Below are 17287 nucleotides of genomic sequence, written 5' to 3'. Positions count from 1 at the left end.
CTTAAAGGTGTAAAATGGTCATTTTCTAATTTCAATGACATTAACTCTGTTTGGCTTGCGTTGTGAGAACTATAATCTTCCCTTCTATGCAAATTCGTTCAAGGAACAATCTTTGTTCGATTACGAGTTATAAAGAAGACGAAATCGTATACTCAACCGTAGAATTGGAAAGTATACAGAGGACAGGACAATAGTAAAAAACTGACCAAAGGTTGGGAATACTTTTGTCTATACACAAATTCATACATAAACTACGTACGTCAAGGAGGATCGAGCCTCCAAAGTTACAAGGGTCTTGGTTTGTTCTCTTCATAAACAACTTCTAGAGAGTTTTTACTGGTATGAGAGTAAAAGTGGTGATGCTTTTGCTTCTCCTTGCACTTATGTTTCAAGATTCACCTTTCTTTTTTACTTTGCAAAGAGGAGAATGAAAGATTCTTATTTTTCCATAATTTCTACGTTTATATTCTTTTCTTTTCACTAGGAGACGAAATTTATCCAATATATTTAAGAGAGTAAGACCTTTACCAGTTTGGATAATCACAATCACAATATCAATTTGACTCTGCACAATTTTATTCTGCTGAATAATACAAAGTTGAAAGAGACATTTTCCTTCTTTTTAGAGCAATTTGGATAAAACTATATCTTTTCTTCTTTATGTTTGACTTGTCCCTATTGGAAATGAACGTTTTTTGTATTTATAGACAGTTTGTTTATGCAAAACTTTGAGTTGTCTTTGATTCTTGTTACAAATATCTAAGGAGAAGCCTCCACCATTGTATCCATCTGTTTATATTTCGCGAGAGTTTTCTGCCTAGTGTCTAACGCGAATAACTTTTGTATTATGACTCATGCAACGAGCTGATGTTTGAGAGAGTGGGAAAAGAATCGGAAACAACTGGAGCTAAACAAATCTTTCCTTGAATTTGCAGAGCTTTTTAAAGTTTTGTTTTCTTCGTACTGGAAGAAATAAGAGTTCTCTTGGAGTTATCCATGCCCTAAGGCAGCTTTGTACTTTATATAGTTTGCTTTCTTATATATGTTGACAATTTGTGGTTTTTACAAAGTTCAAAGTTGATGGTACAAGAGAAGGCAGTGAAAACCTTTAAACCTAAACAGTCAGGTTTACCTTCAAAAGCACCTCAACTATATAGTCGACTACTTGGAAGAGACAATTCAACTATGATTTAAATGCTATGATGAAAAACGAGAAGAGATTCGATAGAATAGACTCAGTTGGACTGAATTGAACTTTTTTGAAAATAAGTTTTCTCTCAGCATAATCCACAATATCAAATGTCACTATTGTCTGCACATATTTTCAGAGGAGAAAGAAACAGGAGTTGTTGACCCTTACAGAAATTGTGTATTGATGATATGCACTTGTGTGCAGGAGAATGATTTGGTTAATACACTAGTGCAATCTTTCAAATATTTCGGAGATATCTTTGAACAAGTTTGAAAACTAAAAGTTTTTCATTTGAAGGCTATTTTTGGTGTCAATTTTGCAATATTGCAGAGTTGTAGCAATGATTCAAAATGAATAGACTATATATACATACATGTTGAATATAACTAGAATGAAAAATATCCTTTCTTTTCCAAGTACTTAGTAAAGTGGTTACCGAAAGAATATCTCAAAACATTCTTCATGTGTCTGCTATGTTGTCTTTCTAGTCTGTTGAAAGAAGAACAGTAACTCCTTTTATATAATTCTCAAAGACTGAGACAGAAAAAGTTGTTTGTAGATTTCACTTGGACTGTCCTTCCTGTCTTTTGTTAACTGAATAGAAGAGAGTTTTCCTCGGTTTTAGACCAAACGAAAAAAGTGGCAGCAAAAACTTCAGGCTTCATCCAACTTGAGAACCTACACTGCGGTCTTAAAAAGAGTTTTAGCTTCTTGAAATTCGATAAAAGTTTAGATTCCTTTCGTTTTTAATGAGTTTTTTTCAAACTGCATTTCTAGCCTTGGAATTCATATGAATGGCTTCTACAAATATGAAACTTGTTGGATCCAAGAGAAAATATAGCAAAGATAAGAACAAATACTAAAAAAGGTATTTTAGTTTGCAATTCAAACTCTATCTCAAAAGTATTCACGAGACTATATATTCAAACTCTGTTTTAGTGAATTAGACTGAAAACTCACCGATTTTCAGATAGGGAAAGTAACCCGGTTGCAAAGATGAAAAACTTTGTTTGATTATTGATAGTACAAGAGACATCTTAAGTGACTCTATCTATGTGACAGTCAGAGAAAAAACCTTTCTATTTCAGACGATCACCATTTACATAGGAGTTCTATTTATATTGCATTGCAAAGGACAACTTTGCGAGTGGAACAGAATTGTTTCTACTTAGTCAAAGGTAACCATATCCAATCTTGAAGTATTGTCATTCTATAACAATCACTTGACCGATAACTTAGGAACTACAACGTCTTTCAGCCAAGAGTCATGTTGGGTAAAGGTTGTTCAGTGTGGAGTGGCTTTCAGTTGGAGAATTGCTGAAGCTTTCAAGTTGGTACACTACTCGACCTTGACTCAAGTATACAAGGCTTCTTCTTTAGTAAAATTATTTTTTTGGTTCAATCTTTTACTCTTTTTTCAGCATCGATGTGCAGAAAATGAAGGGTTATAGTTACTATATTTGAAGCCTTAATTGATGTCCTTATATAAGACATATTCACAACTTGGTAAAAGTCGAACAAAGGATAGACAACTTGTGTAGCTATTACATCCATAACAGCTTGTATTTAATGATAAGTCAGTATGACAGTCTACATAATACTCTTCTCCAAATTCGTTCGATGTGGATCTGTTCGTTGCACTGTTCTATAACTAGAAAAGTATCTAGTTGAGACTTCCCATTCATTGCAATTCTCTGTTTCCCACTGTATTTCGTTTGTAACTTACAAAAGGTTTGTATCTTATTAGTCTTGTATATAGGAGTTTGCGTGTAAGATGGTATGGAAGATAGTAGGACAACTCTCTTACAGTATACAAGCCATAGAAATAGTACCCATCAATCTAATTCACCACAAAAATTCATAGAAACCTATTTCTTGTCTATTGTAAAAGAAAGTTTCTAGTTATTACAAGCAAGAAAATATTCCTGCTTTCTCTCTATTGTCATTGTGAGTCTAGAAGTGTCAAAGAGATCAGTTTTACCAATCACCAAATAAAGCAACCGCTCGAACAATAAAACATACACTCTCTTCCATCTCCTTTGAAAGTTTTTCGGTCATTGATTTATTCATTGCTTGTGAATTGATTTCGGATTGGCGGCGGCGTGTAAAATGAGTTTGAACGAACCGTTGATAGATAGAAAAGAAGATGTTTATTCTATTCTTCGAACTTATTACTACCAGTTTTCTTCAGCTGGGGGAAAATTAGATCTTTTACGTCCTGGAGCTTGCTTCTCCCCTCACATTTTTGGGGCGGGCAAAAGCTTTGTAGGTCAAAAATTTTTAGAGTTTTTAAAAAAATTCGCCGACGAAGAAGAAGAGCAGACGAAGACGGAGGTTTTCAACAAGAGCTCGTCGGGAAAAGTTGATGCGAAGATTTTTTCTTGGAAGCACTTTGCGGAAAACACTTTGTCAGTTTGCTTTAAACTAGGAGAGAGCTTTTCTGGTGCTCCTTTTCCAAGTTTTCTAGAGGCTTTGATGTATAATATAGTTTTGGCTACAGCCGAGTGTAATGGTATGAGTGCCCGAGAAATTGTTGAATTTACGGACGCAGCGATGAAGCATTTTGGTGTTTTTTTATTTGTTGATTATCTTCTCGAACAGTTTCAGAAACAATATTTATTTTTGATGATAGACGAACTTAGCCACCTGAGTGACCTCACCAAATACTATAGTGAACTTACCATGAAACAGTTTGTCGAGTCCGATCCTGGTTATATCCCGTATCGCAAATTTTTTCGAACTGTATATGAGTTGCTTGATACAGGAAAAGTTATCTTGTATCTTGCTGGGCGAACTGCTGAAATCTCAGCCCGCCTGTCTGATGCTCGCTCCAGTAGAGTGAGTCTCCGTATGTTGCGGTTGAATCCCTTTAACCTCCATGATATTAACGAATATATTGAGCTGGCAACTTATGATGGAAAGTCCTTGAAGGACTGTTTATTGCCCTCTGATGAATTACGATATCGATTCGTAGAATTGTTGAAGAAGAAGACAGGGGGTATTCCGTTGATTGTAAAGAATACTTTACTAGCCCTAGTAGGGAAACTTGCAAACTTATCTCAACCTGTTATCAACAATGACAATATGGAATTTTTATTAGATAGTGTCTTTGCAGATATACTAAATGAGTCGGGAACGTTTATTATTCCGGAGATATTAGATTCCGCAACCCTTCTTCGATATGAATTTGTCTTTTTGAATTATCAGCTCGGAACAGTTTTTCCAGTCGGATTTGCAATTACTCTATGTGGAACAAAAACTTATTTGATGGACTTGGTTGCAACTTTTGGGTTTTATTCTGAAATTTGTGAAACTGACGGGATTGATTTGGGCACTAAGTTCAAGATTGGTTGTTGTGAATTTATATTGCGAGCTCATAGCAACTATAACTTTTTCCGTGAGGCTACTGAACTTTTTCCTTTATCTCCGTTTAGTTATATTCCCGACACTTCAACAGCAAAGGGAGTCTTCTTTGAATTTGTATTTATGAAGATCTTTTGTTTTCGCTTATTAACTTTTCTTCATTCTAGTTCCTCGCCTATTGTACATTCTGCTATTCCAGGAATTTTCCAGGGTTCTTTTATTGAACAGGACAATGTTTCTTATTCTATGGAATCAACAAAATCTTATGATATACCCATCTTGAGAGATGTCTCTGATTCATTTTCTGTTCATTATAGAGATTATTTACAACGTTGTGGTATTTTTGTTCCAAAGGATGGCAATTCTAGTGGCCCTGATGCATATGTTGTATTCCATAATGGACAGACACGTTATGTTGTTGGATTTTCATTCAAATTTTATCACAAAAGTAACTTGTCGAGAAATGTTATTAACAGGGAAACAGCACAATTTTTTAAGGGAGTTGTTTCCGTTTTGAATGACGAATCTTTTTCATCTGTTCAACTTCGTTTTCAGTTTGTGGTAGTATGTACTAGATATGATCAATCTGTAGGTTTCTCTACCGAAGAACATAATATTGTTGAAGATGCAAGTGGTTTTGTGACTCAACATTCTTCGGGATCAACTTTGAATGAAAGTAGTCGATCATGTCTGCAATTGGTAATTGTTTCTCAAAGGAACCTTGAAGTGTATTTGGGAAGAGATAATGTCGAAACGTTGAGGAAAATTGGGGAAGCAAACCGAGGAGAGTTTTCTAAAGACTTTTCAGTATGGTGTGAAACTGTCTTTGAGTCGATGTCCAATGAATATGTTTCGCCTTTGGAGCAATCAACTGTTACTTTAAGAGTGGCTCGAAATATAAGACCGAGAACCAATGAGGAGAATAGGATGCAAATGGAAGGTTATCAAAGTGCTATGCAAGTGGAAGAAGGAGATACACGAGGCGAACAAAGGGTTGCAGCATCGAGTTCTTTGTCTTCGTCATTTGATTGGAATACTTTCCTAAGAGATCGTTGTGGTCTTTCTGAAGAGGATGTTGCCTATTGTTTGCCTAGATTGTCCTTCATAGGAGTAAGAGATTTTGATGGCGTTACGACAGATTTTCTTTTTGATTGTGGTATCGATAATCCTTCACTAAGATTGCGAATTATGTTAGGAATACGACAGTTTTTAGCAAAGTAGCTTTTATGGACTAGTTTGTGGTATGCCCATGATTTCCCTGTGGAAGGTGATGGAAGCCTTATAGAAGTCGTAGTCCTAATAAAGACATGTAATTTTTGTTTTTATCTCACTGCAAAGTCATTACGAGGTTAGTAACTTGAGATATCTTACCAATATGCTCGAATGCCAATGTTAGTTACGCTTCGAGAGAAGAATGACTTTGACAAGGTCTTCTGCTTTAACATTGAAATACCAATCTATATAGAGAACCCTGAAAAGTTATTGATAAACTATTTAAGAGAAGACTATGAACTCGCTGGTATAATGCTAGGTTGTGGTGCCACAAGAATGTCGTGTCCCCTTTTCCATTCTTACCAGTTATCTCCACCACCACCTTGACAGTTACGACGTTGAGAGAGTTGTGAGGAAAGACAAATCAGCAACACTTTTGACGACTAAAGTACTTTTTCACAAGTCTCTTTGTATACCGTTGACACCGTCTCGCTTCTGCTACCCTCCTCTCCAACAATAGAACGTACCAAATAACAACTCCAAGCAGCCGTTTCTCAGAAATATCATCATCAGTAGTTTCACTATTATCATTTCTACAACTAGTTACGGATTTTCCAACAGAATAACGTAAAGTGCCTTCTAAACGTTCTATTTCTGGTCTTTTTCGAATATTTGCATAGAATTTCACAAATTGTAGCAACAACTTTCTTCTAAAAGTTAAAGGTATACCAAACTCTTAAAATAGTACAAGTCTCCTAAGATCTCCTTCCTGCTCTTTGTTTGCTTGAAAGTAGCCACACTCGGAATAAGATAGAAGAAAGCTTAAACTTTACAAAGAAAACAGTTTGCCAGAGAAGCTTAAGGAAAATATCTCTCTAAAGATAGAATTTCTACACTGAATTATTTCATATGAAGATCAAAAAGACGTTTCACGTAATCCGTTTCACCTGGTCAACGCAGAAGAACATCACAATAAACCAAGGTTCAACCAGCCAAAGCATTGCCTAAAACTCTAACTTCTGAAGTAAGTCTACAGGCATTTGTATTCCGAGAGCTTTTACTTTCTCATATTCCTGAAAGTAGTAACTTGCAATGAGCTGTGGATTCCCTTCATCTGGGCGGTTGAGATCTGGCGGTTAGATTGTGGCGGTTAGAACCGGAATGAATGGTAATAATGGATATAGAAGCATTCGCATCATGCCAAGTTTACAATTTGTGGAATATTGTTCAACAGAATTTGTCTCAGCAACGAAACTATGAACACTACGGAAAGAATACCCAATATTTTTCCTATTGATCCTAATCTGTCACCAACGCAACAGCCAAAGCCTCTACACAATAGATGGCATCCTGATATTCCACCAATTGCACAAGTCAAGGTGAATTCAGTATTTCGGGTGGATATGATTGACTTCACAGGTGGTCAAATTAAGAATGACGATAATGCAGAAGATGTAAAGTCTATTAATATCAATAAGAATCACCATTTGTCTGGTCCTTTTAGTGTATGTGATGAAAACGGTAAACCAGCCAAACCAGGAGACCTTCTCGTTGTTGAATTGTGTGACCTTGGTGCTCTTCCTGGTCATGAATGGGGATATACTGGAATTTTTGTTCGAGAAAATGGTGGTGGCTTTCTTACAGACCATTTTCCAAATGCAGCAAAGGCTATTCGGGATCTTGAAGGAGTTTATGCTTCTTCATGTCACATACCAGGAGTACAATTTGCTGGAAATATTCATCCAGGTCTCATTGGAACTGCTCCCAGTAAAGAACTTTTAGAAATATGGAACGAAAGAGAACGCAAATTGTTAGAGGAAGACATCGAGAAGATGTCACTTGCCGCTGTGTTGCATCATCGTCCTATGGCTATGCTACCGGAACCAAAAGAAGCTCTATTAGGTGCAATAAGCCCAAAGAGTGCGGAATTTGAGCTGATTGCAGAGGAAGCTGCGCGTCCCATTCCTGGAAGAGAAAACGGTGGAAATTGTGACATTAAAAACTTGACAAGAGGAAGCAGGATTTATTTGCCAGTATTTGTTGAAGGTGCGAACTTCTCTGTGGGCGATCTTCATTCTAGTCAAGGTGATGGCGAAGTGTCTTTCTGAAATGTCCGTATTTGCGATTATGCGTTGTCAAATTATTCGAAATGGAATGGATAAGTATCTATCTCCTATGGGACCGACAAAGCTACATGTCAATCCTATCTTCGAAGTCAGTTCATTGGAACCAAGATATTCTGAGTTCTTAGTATTTGAAGGTGTGTCAGTGGATGAATATGGAAAACAGTATTATATGGATGCATCAGTCGCGTACAAAAGAGCTGTTCTGAATTGTATCTACTACTTTACTAAATTTGGATATACTCCAGAACAAGTCTATCTGTTGCTGAGTTTGTTGCCCGTGAGCAAATCGTCCAATTGAGTCTGAAATATTCAAATTGGGGTCGGATCATGTCTCGTATAACTTTTTCCTTTGTTTCGATACTGACAAGCTTAAGCTTTTTGATACTAAGCTGTATCTATGTTCCTGCTAATGGCTTACAAAGCATATCTATACCACTTGTTTCGTCTTTCATTAAACTAAGTCAAGGGGTTTGTTTGCTTTGGTCTTCCCTCAAATCGAGAGGGAACTTGAACAGCAGTTCACGTCAACTGAAATTCGCGGAGCTGCTGCTATTGTTTGACTTCAGTTTGGGATTGTATTTATTTGTAAAAATATACATTTTGGCGCAGTTTCGCAATTGCTACTACTTAAGAAACCTGTTTATTCTTTGGATATCTTTTTTTCACTTTTGCAGCCCCGCAATACCCCTTCTTTTGGTCAAAGGTCAACAAAGTCAAAGACTTGCAGTGTGGTTGTTTTTCACAGCATTAAGGTGACTCAATAAGATGAAGTAATTTTGCGTTGAGCTATAACTGAAAATAGTTTATTTGTTCTTATTATATACTATTTCTTACAGGATGAAAAGGATAGGTGGACAGAAGAGAGCGGACTAAGTCATGTGTCCTGGAAACGGATAGTTGTCCAAGTTAAGAATAGCTTTTACAGAGAGAAATTGGTAATTGACACATTATTCTATCATAGGGAACTGGGGAATAGTAAACAGACACTGCGAAAAGAGGAAAGGCGCTATAAATTTGAACGTATATATGAATTTCACTTTTCATAAGCAGTTAACCAAAACTGTCGAGTTTGACCGAATTCACTGTATTTCTATGAGTTTATACTTGGAAGATTCATAGATGATATTATAAAACTGTGTGAGAATTGACCAATCGAAGGAAGAAGAAGAAAAAGAGAGCAGAGATCCAACTCCAAGTAATTTGAGCGCGAAAGTTCAGAATATGAAGATCGTGGGATACAATGTCAAATTTTGTACATAAATTTTCTTGAGCCAAAGAATCTCAAGTAGAGCAAAGTTCCTTTTGGTAATTTGTGGCTGAAGATAGTCTTCGAACAGATACTATTCCAATTCTATACCTTAAAGTCTTTTGAAGTGTCTAACATTGTGTATTTATTATGCATTGCTATGTCATTCGAAACTTAAATTCACAATGACAACAACTTGTGTTCTTCAAGGTTTCCATTGTCTGGCTGACACCAACCGGCTAAGTATGTGTGACTGGATTATTTCAAATTTTATTGTTTATGGCAAAGGCGTTATGTCTATTTCACTTTGGAGAATATTTCTGCCAGCGTTTCGTTTGAACAATATATGGACACAAATGTACTCCTGCTCCAACGTGACAGTAAGTTGATATCAGGATTACCCTTTGATTATAAACAGCCTTTAACTGGAAACGTTAAAGTTTGAGGTCGAGACAAAGCGCATCTTTACTACGTAGAACATATGTGACTTGTCTCTAGGAAAGGAGCAACTCCGTAGCAAACCAAGCTTCCTGTTTGAAGCTACTTTAAAAACAACTTTGCTACAGAATAGGAACATGTATTCCAGTTAAGAGGAAACTATTTCATCAGAACAATTTATATCAATTTATAAAACCTATCCGTAAACTAAAGTAGGCTTTGAGAGAAATCTCTATTTACTCTCTTCCACGACAGCGCAGCATAAGAACCTCCAAAGCGTCTTTCGACTAGAATACTTTCCGGCTTCTCGTGAAGTTGCAGCTCGGTCTTGTGCTAAGTTCTCAGAAAGATTCTTTTCCAACCCTAAAGGTTCTCAGTCAAGTGCTTAAAGGATGGAAAAATCTGCTAACCTTGTGTTTCTCCTGTAGACGCATCGGCGTAAGTTGTCGAAGTATTGCTGCTTGTTGATTTCTGCTTTTTTCTCTCTTCTTTAAAAAGTCCACTCTTTACAACAGAGGCGTGTTCTGCAAGATTCCTTTCTGCAGTTATGTTCGGGTCTTCATCGCCAGAACGGTTTTTTTCGACATGGGGAGGAAGAGAAGGCTTTGAAACAAAGTCCTTCGTTTTTGAAGAATCTTCGTCCGCAGAAACTTGCTTTCTCAAACCACCAGATGTAACGTTGCTGTGAATTTTCTTCAGTTCTTCCACAGCTTCTTTTTCTCGCTCCGCCAATTGCTTTTGTCTATTCATCTCTTTATCCAGTTCTTCTTTAGTGTGGGGTGTCCAGTTTCCATCAGCAGTCTGATTCTTCATCTCACAGAGCTTGAAGAGAATACGGAATCGAGCATCAAAACAGGATTACATAAATGAATTGGGATGAATTCCATAAATAACTTGCAAGAACACTTGGCGTTTCCTTTCCAGGTCTCTTTCGTTTTTAAGTCTTCCTTGTAAATTTTCTTTACCCTGAGAAAACGATTGAACTGTGGCAGATTCGCTAGATGAAGAAGCCTGTCCTTCATCGTTATCTTCGTTTTCAGACTCTGACCAGTCTAGGTTTTCAACTTCCTTCACAAGTTCTTCTTCTGTCTTACCAAAAGCTTGACTAAGGATACGTATGGCGTCCGGAGATTTGGCTTCACGCCATAGTTTTTGACCCAATTCGCGAACTCCCAAAAGTTTTCTCCTAGCAAGCCGTGATAACGCTTGTCCTAATACCCGCGATTGCACGTCACGTCGAAGTTGATCAAAGAGATCAGTCCAAGACCACGTATGAGAGTGATACATTAAAGAAGGTAGAGATATTCTTATTTTTTCAAAGTCCAAAATACTTTTTTCTTCTCCGGAATCCTTATATTTGAAAGAAACTGTCCAAGAGACTTGTCCCACATACACGTATTTGAACAGAATATTATTTTGTTCTCTTTGTCGCATACAACTTAGGTCATCAACAGGAATGCGTTTCTTAGTAAGCAGTTGCTTTTTGCTCGCGTCATCTTCATTTTTTGCTTCCGAGAATGTCAACTTGTCTGAAATGCAAGTATCATGCTGGATTTCGGGAGAGGTTCGTCTCAGATTGGTCCATTTTCCCTGAATGAAAGAAGATAATCCTGAATCCTTCGTAAAGTCTTCAACACCTCGGATAACGGAACGCAATTTAGCTGCCATTGAATGCAAATCACTGCTACCTTCGTGAAGGAACACTTCAGACTTAAGAAAAGATGAAACCTTACGCACAGTTTGCGAACTCCCTTTTAGATTATTTTCCTTAATGTCAAGTCTTTCTTCCTCCTCTTCAGTTTCATTTAATGATTTTCGCATGAAAAATTGATAAAGTTCTTCAGAAATATGTCGCGTCAAAGCTATTTCGAGAGGTGCAACGCCAACAGTTAAAACATCAACAACATGGATTCGTCCAACTGGAGGAGATTGAATTGTAAACCAACGAAAAGCAACAGGATCTCCGTCGATTGTAAACACATTCTCTGTACAGTGCTCTTTCTTTGAAATGTCTATTTGTTTCTTGGAAACAGCGAGCGCAGTTTTGAATGCCGCATTTTCGGTACAAACATTCTTCATCTTGACGTCCTTTACTGAATACTCGATTTTCGTTCCTCCATCCAAGGTCGAAGTCTGTTTTACTTGGAAACGGTCGATGGTGGCTTCAGCAAAATCTGTTTCATCGGAGTCGCTAGTCTTCAAAAATAATTTGCACTTCTTGATGCAGACATCCAGGTAGAATTTCGGCATCCAACCTTGGTCACTCTCTGACTGTTGCTTTTGAAGAGTGTAGGCCAATAACGCACTGGCCTTGTCAATCAGCTCCCTTCTTGTGGCGCAAGTATCTTGAGACCCCAGTAGATTAAAAAACTTTCTGGCCTTGTCAGATTGGCTACGACTGCGGTGTTTATCAATCAGATCGACCATGTCAACAATTTGTTTGGTGTAGTGTTTTGCATCAAGATGACTCAAATGACCCTGCTTGATAAGATGAATGGTATGCGTCAAAACTGCAAGTTCCTCTTGCAAACGAATAGTCTGTTGAAAAGGTTTCACCAGGAAATTCGTAATAACGGTCAGGAAGATGAAGAATTGAGGAGAATTTAGTGATAACGTTAGATCCGCAACTTTGACTGTTATTGCTTTAGGACGAAAGCTGTCCATGTCTACTTCATCAGACATAGGTGATGTATAGACCACTTCTACTAAAATAGGAGGACCGGAAATTCTTTCAAACGGACTATTGGTTACACGTAAGTTGGAAGAAGAGTCGAATGTCACTCCAATGCTGTCAAGATCGAAGGAAATGCCCTTTGGTAAAGTAAACATCACAGTATCTTCCATTCCGGCATGCAACTCAAGTCTCTTCCAAATGTCATCTTCTTTTACTTGCTGATGGACGAGTGTCAAGTACCCATAAGATGCGACTAATTTACAGACTCCTTCTGTCTCTGGAGAACAAAGCGCCACGACGGGACGTATCAATGAAAGTTGTAACTGAGGATACGAAGCTATAATTTCCAGTTGCTTTCGTTTTAACGACGATGTCGAATTGCTATCTTGGGTTTCCGGTATATTCTCGGATAGAAGAGAAAGCAAGGCGTCCTTATTGCTACTAGCATTTCTATTTCCTTCTGTAATTCGATCCAACTCTGCACTACTAATCCTCTGATGCTTCCTTATCTTATCCAGAGTTTTTACGCCCTTCTTATGCGAATTGAGAAAGATAGCTCGAGGCCATTCAGACAGTGAGTCTCTCCTCTCTACAGTCCACAAAATGCGAGCATCAAAAGCAAGAATCTGGTTAGAAAAACCTTGCTCTTTCAAGGAAAGGCGTTGCAGGTGGGACAGTGTTTCACCAGAGCTTTCATTATTAAAATTGCATTCAATATTATCTTCATCTTCACTTGAGTCTCCACCAAACACGATTCGACGTAAAATTTCATTATCAGCTGAATTATAACCGGAACCAACAGAAAAACTACCTAAAGACGAAGAGGAAAGACGTGTGAGGTTTTCCATGGAAATAATACGACTACTTGTTCTCAAACATGAGTCAACTTCGCTTTCCAAAAGTACTAGAAACATCGGTATATGTACAAAGAATGAGCCTCTTGAAGGTTCCTCTTCTTCTCTTTTCGCTGCTTGGTCCAATGATGGGGACCTCATTCGAATGTCCAAATTCTTAACTAGCAGTCTCATGGCATTCAATGCATTGGGTGTATTTACTCCGTCTCTTCTTTTTGTAAGAGAGAAATTTATATCGCTAGTCTCCACCAACAAAGAATGACCAGGATTCAAATCGTTTATAATGGTAAAATGCATGTCTTGTGAACTAAGATATAATTTAAAAGTCTTCATAATCTCTTCCAAGAATCCTGCAGGTTCTGCTTTTCTTGAATGGCCAAATTTTTTTCTGATAGGAATGCACTGAAATATGGAATTTCTAATAGCTACAATGCATTGTAGAGTTGAAGCAATATCGTCGCTATGAATAAGACAACTCTTAAGATTGTGCGATGGGATACAAAATATTTCAATTTTTAAGAACAAAGAAGAAATACGAAAACCACCATAAGTATCATGGTTCGGAACATTCTTCAGTTGACAAGTAGGCCTGCTACATGCAAGCTTCCTAAATAACTCGCCCCTATTTGGCATTCTACATGTTTCAGCCACAAACGGAACTTCACTCCTTTCTGCAAATGGATGAATATAATGATTATCAGGATTACCACTTTCTGTCTGTAAAATTGAGGAAATATTCACTTTGACTTGATCTAATTTCACGAATGAACCCAAACTCGTTCCAAAATAGCATGCCGAAATACTAAAACATTTCATTTGAACCGATAACCAAGGACAGGGTTTATCTGTGGCACAACGAGTAAAGCATGCATTTAACTCGTCTGCCTCGACAGTATGATACGACAAATATGAGTAACAAAATGTGGATGTTAACACATCGTACTTAAGTTTTCGAACAACAACTTCTATTCTACCATGAAAAATTAGTCTCGCTTGATCCCACCAAGCCAAGCGGGGACTTGGATCAGAACGATCAGGAGAAAGACGAAGAAAACACTGAGACAAGTCTTCAAAAGATGGAAGCATTCCTACTCCAAACACTCCTTCAACATCTTCCAGTGTCAACTTCCCATCCAAAAAAATCTTTAGAGGTGATATTTGCTTATTAAGCTCAGCAAACAGCTTTGAACCAAGTGCAACAAACATGTGGCGAATGAAAGGCTCCCTTGTTGCCTGTTCCATCGCACCAACTTTACCGGAAAAAGATAAACTCTTTACGGTAGCAATGCTATATGGATAATCACGAAGATGAAATGAAAAGTATGATGAAACAAATTCCACTCGTCGTATTCCAAAATCCTTATACATAGAAGGGTTCTGTGCCGAATTGGGAATATCCCTACACTCATCTAATTTATACAACTCATTCAGCATTTCCATATTTGCGTCAATATTATGGTCAACAGTGGTCTTTCGAATAGAAATTGAACAATTTTTGATATTAGCTAGCAACAAGGGAGGCAGTCGTGCATCAATGCCACTAAGATCGAATCGGTCCAACTGCCAATATCTTTGGACCTCACGAACACGATAAGCATATAGAGTAGCGTTCTCTTCGTCCAATTTAGAGTAACACTGAGCCTCATAGGCATTTCTCTCTGCTGCTGGGAGCTGCTCCAATATTCTACGCAACACGTGTCTTCTGTTTATTTGTTCGACGGTTTCATCTTTAATTACAGGTCTATGCTTCATCAAATAGGACTCCCAAGGGTGGTCTTCAAATATTGCAGAGCAATCATCTATCGAAATATTCATGTCTGGGAACGAACTTCTTCCCAAGGCTGACATGTACCTTTTCTTTCTAAGAAGATATCCTTTCATTCTCCAGAAAAATTCCATCCAACTATTTCCAAAGTGGAGATCATATGGTAAGCAAAAGATAACTCGTCTGCAGTAAATTCCCAATGGAACTGAAAAAAAGTCATGAGATGAAAAATGGAAAGTTGCCAGGCTAATGAAAAGAACGATATGATTCTGGATCTTCCAAGTGAGTTTGGATAGTTGAAGCATTCCAGAATCAATATGGATCTCTGATAGTTCATCTATAGTTATCTGCGTCTGAGGGTCATCTGGGAAGCTTGCGGATATTTCAACTTCTGAAATGGTAAGTTTCAACTTGGAAGTCTTCAATCCTGCTTCTTGCCTAGGTTGAACTTTGTTCCAACCAAAACTGCAACTTCTTAAAGCGTTAGTTACATATTCTATTGCTGATTCTGCACAGGAATGAGTATCAGGACTCCATTTCAGTAAGACTTTAGAAAGTTTCATGCCACATTCAGGAGCTGGAAAATATTTTACTTTTGAAATGGAAAAAATCGATTCTGTATCTTCTGTCTGAATTTGATAAACATTTAAAGAAGAAGCCGTTAAAGAATTCTTTGCCATGGAGATAAGAGGGACTGAACAAATATATGCTTGAATTGCTTCCTCTCCTTGAGGAAAACCAAAATGAAAGCAGAGATATCCAGACATTACTTCACCGGAAACTTGCCATGAATAACCTTTGCAACTCAATCCAGTTTCTGGAGTTTCGTGATTTTTCTGCCTTTTTGAAATGACTGTTTTAAGAAAATGAATAAAAACTTGGTACCTAGAGTGAGTTCGATCCAAAAGTCTAACCAATTTCACAGGTTCTGCAAGTAAAACAGGATTAGATATTTCAAGTTGTGAATAAATGTGACTCATATCAACATCCAAGCAAACTACGAGACTTTCTATGTGCCAGTCAAATGAATGACAATGCTTGTACAATAATTGGGACTCCGTTCTTAATCCACAATTTTTTGTTGTGGCCAACTGTTTCTGAAGCGAAGTTAAATACTTTCTAACATCATCGAAATTATCTCGTGAATCAGATAAATAGAGCTCATTCAATTCTACTTTCATACGGTACGTATTGGAACAAGCTGCATCTTGAAGCAGAAATTTCAGCTGTCCCAAACTAAGTCTACAGAGAATATCTGTATGCATGCTGTCCAAAATGACATCAGGAAACACACAAGATAGGTTGACCATTCCAACCTTGAAGTCCCATAAGCGTAATATCTCCAATGTATGACTGTCCATGGTCGTTCGTCTCTCTGACAAAGTCGTATCTCCTTGCTCTCTTGGCTTCAGGAAACATAACAAATGCTCAGGGTGTAATAGAAAAGATGGAGTATCTACAAATAAAGAAAATTGTGCCTTTTCATAGGCACCTCGACCTGTTGGAATCCTTATTTCGACATCCAATTTCTGAAGATCACTCAGACGTTCTGTCCAAATATTCTGAAGTGATACTGAGCAGGTAAGATACGTATTTTCGACTTTTAGAATAATCACAGTATGTTTGACTTGTACTGGCAACGTTGTGTCCATGAAAAGTTTAAAAGTCCCAAGCTTCCAAGTGAAACAATTATAGTCTACAGTATCAGTGCCTTCCAAATGAGAGTTTAGAGATATGAATCGTTCTAACAGAGGTTCCATGGTTAGACTTACAGAACAAAGTTTAATCACTTACACTTACGAAGTTTATCTTCATGTTTCATTGCCAAAGTGCAATTGTCGAATGAGATGCTTAAAAGGAACAATAGTCGAATACAACAGACAAACAGGAACTTAGACCAGGAACTTCCAAGCTCTTGAACAATACGAAATAAATAATTGCTTGTCTTCAAAAGGTCAAAATTACTCCCTGCCGTCTTCGACAGGCCACCTGTTTCTTTCAAGACCACTTCGGCTCCAGATATGTATATATCAAATAATGCAGTTCTTCTTCTTGAAGCAATCGATCTCCATAAATGTGTCTCTAGACCAAATTTTGCGACTCTTATATTTACATATTTATTTTCAAACTGCAATTCATACAGAGAGAGGGCTTTACGGATGCTTATTCCACTAAGGTCAAAAGGAATCTTCAAAACGTGTGCTCCGAGCATTATCACAACACATAAAGTCTCCCCAATCAACAAGAAGACAACTGCCAAGCTTGGAATCACGGAAATAAACGATGTCACCAGTGCAAACCGCTTCCAAATAAACAGCAACCATACAACGCTTCCACCTAACCATAACAACCACAGGAAAATAAGTCTCTTGAGACGACTTCTCAAAGGGTTGTGAAGAGTCATTATTAACTAAGAA

The 17287-nt window shown here is 37.6% G+C and overlaps 8 protein-coding genes across 9 annotated transcripts; 6 read left to right on the top strand and 2 right to left on the bottom strand.

The window, feature by feature from the left end:
* The first annotated feature begins 444 nt into the window (after positions 1 to 444).
* On the top strand, positions 445 to 1889 carry Gasu_33400 (uncharacterized protein). Its single transcript, XM_005705798.1, has 2 exons — positions 445 to 697; positions 1028 to 1889. Exons 1-2 carry the CDS (start codon positions 661 to 663, stop codon positions 1192 to 1194), a joined length of 204 nt encoding a protein of 67 aa, XP_005705855.1. The 5' UTR covers positions 445 to 660; the 3' UTR covers positions 1195 to 1889.
* A 1205-nt stretch (positions 1890 to 3094) lies between these two features.
* On the top strand, positions 3095 to 5874 carry Gasu_33390 (archaeal ATPase). Its single transcript, XM_005705797.1, has one exon. The coding sequence runs from the start codon at positions 3302 to 3304 to the stop codon at positions 5774 to 5776; it is 2475 nt and encodes an 824-aa protein (XP_005705854.1). The 5' UTR covers positions 3095 to 3301; the 3' UTR covers positions 5777 to 5874.
* A 60-nt stretch (positions 5875 to 5934) lies between these two features.
* Gasu_33380 (uncharacterized protein) lies at positions 5935 to 6759 on the top strand. The gene has a single exon (XM_005705796.1). It carries the CDS (start codon positions 5945 to 5947, stop codon positions 6152 to 6154), a length of 210 nt encoding a protein of 69 aa, XP_005705853.1. The 5' UTR covers positions 5935 to 5944; the 3' UTR covers positions 6155 to 6759.
* Positions 6760 to 6764: 5 nt separating this feature from the next.
* Positions 6765 to 7909, top strand: Gasu_33370 (formamidase). Its single transcript, XM_005705795.1, has one exon. It carries the CDS (start codon positions 7024 to 7026, stop codon positions 7873 to 7875), a length of 852 nt encoding a protein of 283 aa, XP_005705852.1. The 5' UTR covers positions 6765 to 7023; the 3' UTR covers positions 7876 to 7909.
* A 165-nt stretch (positions 7910 to 8074) lies between these two features.
* On the top strand, positions 8075 to 9289 carry Gasu_33360 (uncharacterized protein). The gene is made up of 3 exons (XM_005705794.1): positions 8075 to 8645; positions 8696 to 8798; positions 8855 to 9289. The coding sequence occupies exons 1-3, from the start codon at positions 8221 to 8223 to the stop codon at positions 8867 to 8869; spliced, it is 543 nt and encodes a 180-aa protein (XP_005705851.1). The 5' UTR covers positions 8075 to 8220; the 3' UTR covers positions 8870 to 9289.
* Positions 9290 to 9304: 15 nt separating this feature from the next.
* Gasu_33350 (uncharacterized protein) lies at positions 9305 to 9699 on the top strand. The gene is made up of 2 exons (XM_005705793.1): positions 9305 to 9519; positions 9580 to 9699. The coding sequence occupies exons 1-2, from the start codon at positions 9325 to 9327 to the stop codon at positions 9613 to 9615; spliced, it is 231 nt and encodes a 76-aa protein (XP_005705850.1). The 5' UTR covers positions 9305 to 9324; the 3' UTR covers positions 9616 to 9699.
* Gasu_33340 (hypothetical protein) lies at positions 9401 to 10394 on the bottom strand. 2 transcript variants are annotated; one of them, XM_005705792.1, is made up of 2 exons: positions 9988 to 10394; positions 9401 to 9940 (listed from the first exon to the last, which is right to left on the bottom strand). In XM_005705792.1, exons 1-2 carry the CDS (start codon positions 10388 to 10390, stop codon positions 9810 to 9812), a joined length of 534 nt encoding a protein of 177 aa, XP_005705849.1. In that variant the 5' UTR covers positions 10391 to 10394; the 3' UTR covers positions 9401 to 9809. The 2 variants fall into 2 exon arrangements, with proteins under 2 accessions (XP_005705849.1, XP_005705848.1); XM_005705791.1 differs by having other exon boundaries at positions 9739 to 9940.
* Positions 10395 to 10403: 9 nt separating this feature from the next.
* Gasu_33330 (uncharacterized protein) lies at positions 10404 to 17134 on the bottom strand. Its single transcript, XM_005705790.1, has 2 exons — positions 16671 to 17134; positions 10404 to 16614 (listed from the first exon to the last, which is right to left on the bottom strand). Exons 1-2 carry the CDS (start codon positions 17080 to 17082, stop codon positions 10436 to 10438), a joined length of 6591 nt encoding a protein of 2196 aa, XP_005705847.1. The 5' UTR covers positions 17083 to 17134; the 3' UTR covers positions 10404 to 10435.
* Positions 17135 to 17287: the final 153 nt, after the last annotated feature.

This window comes from Galdieria sulphuraria, assembly GCF_000341285.1.
Source record: "Galdieria sulphuraria unplaced genomic scaffold scaf_26, whole genome shotgun sequence".
Classification (NCBI taxonomy): Eukaryota; Rhodophyta; class Bangiophyceae; order Galdieriales; family Galdieriaceae; genus Galdieria; species Galdieria sulphuraria.
Note: the sequence above shows the minus strand (reverse complement) of the source record. Positions and strands in the feature narration are given on the sequence as shown.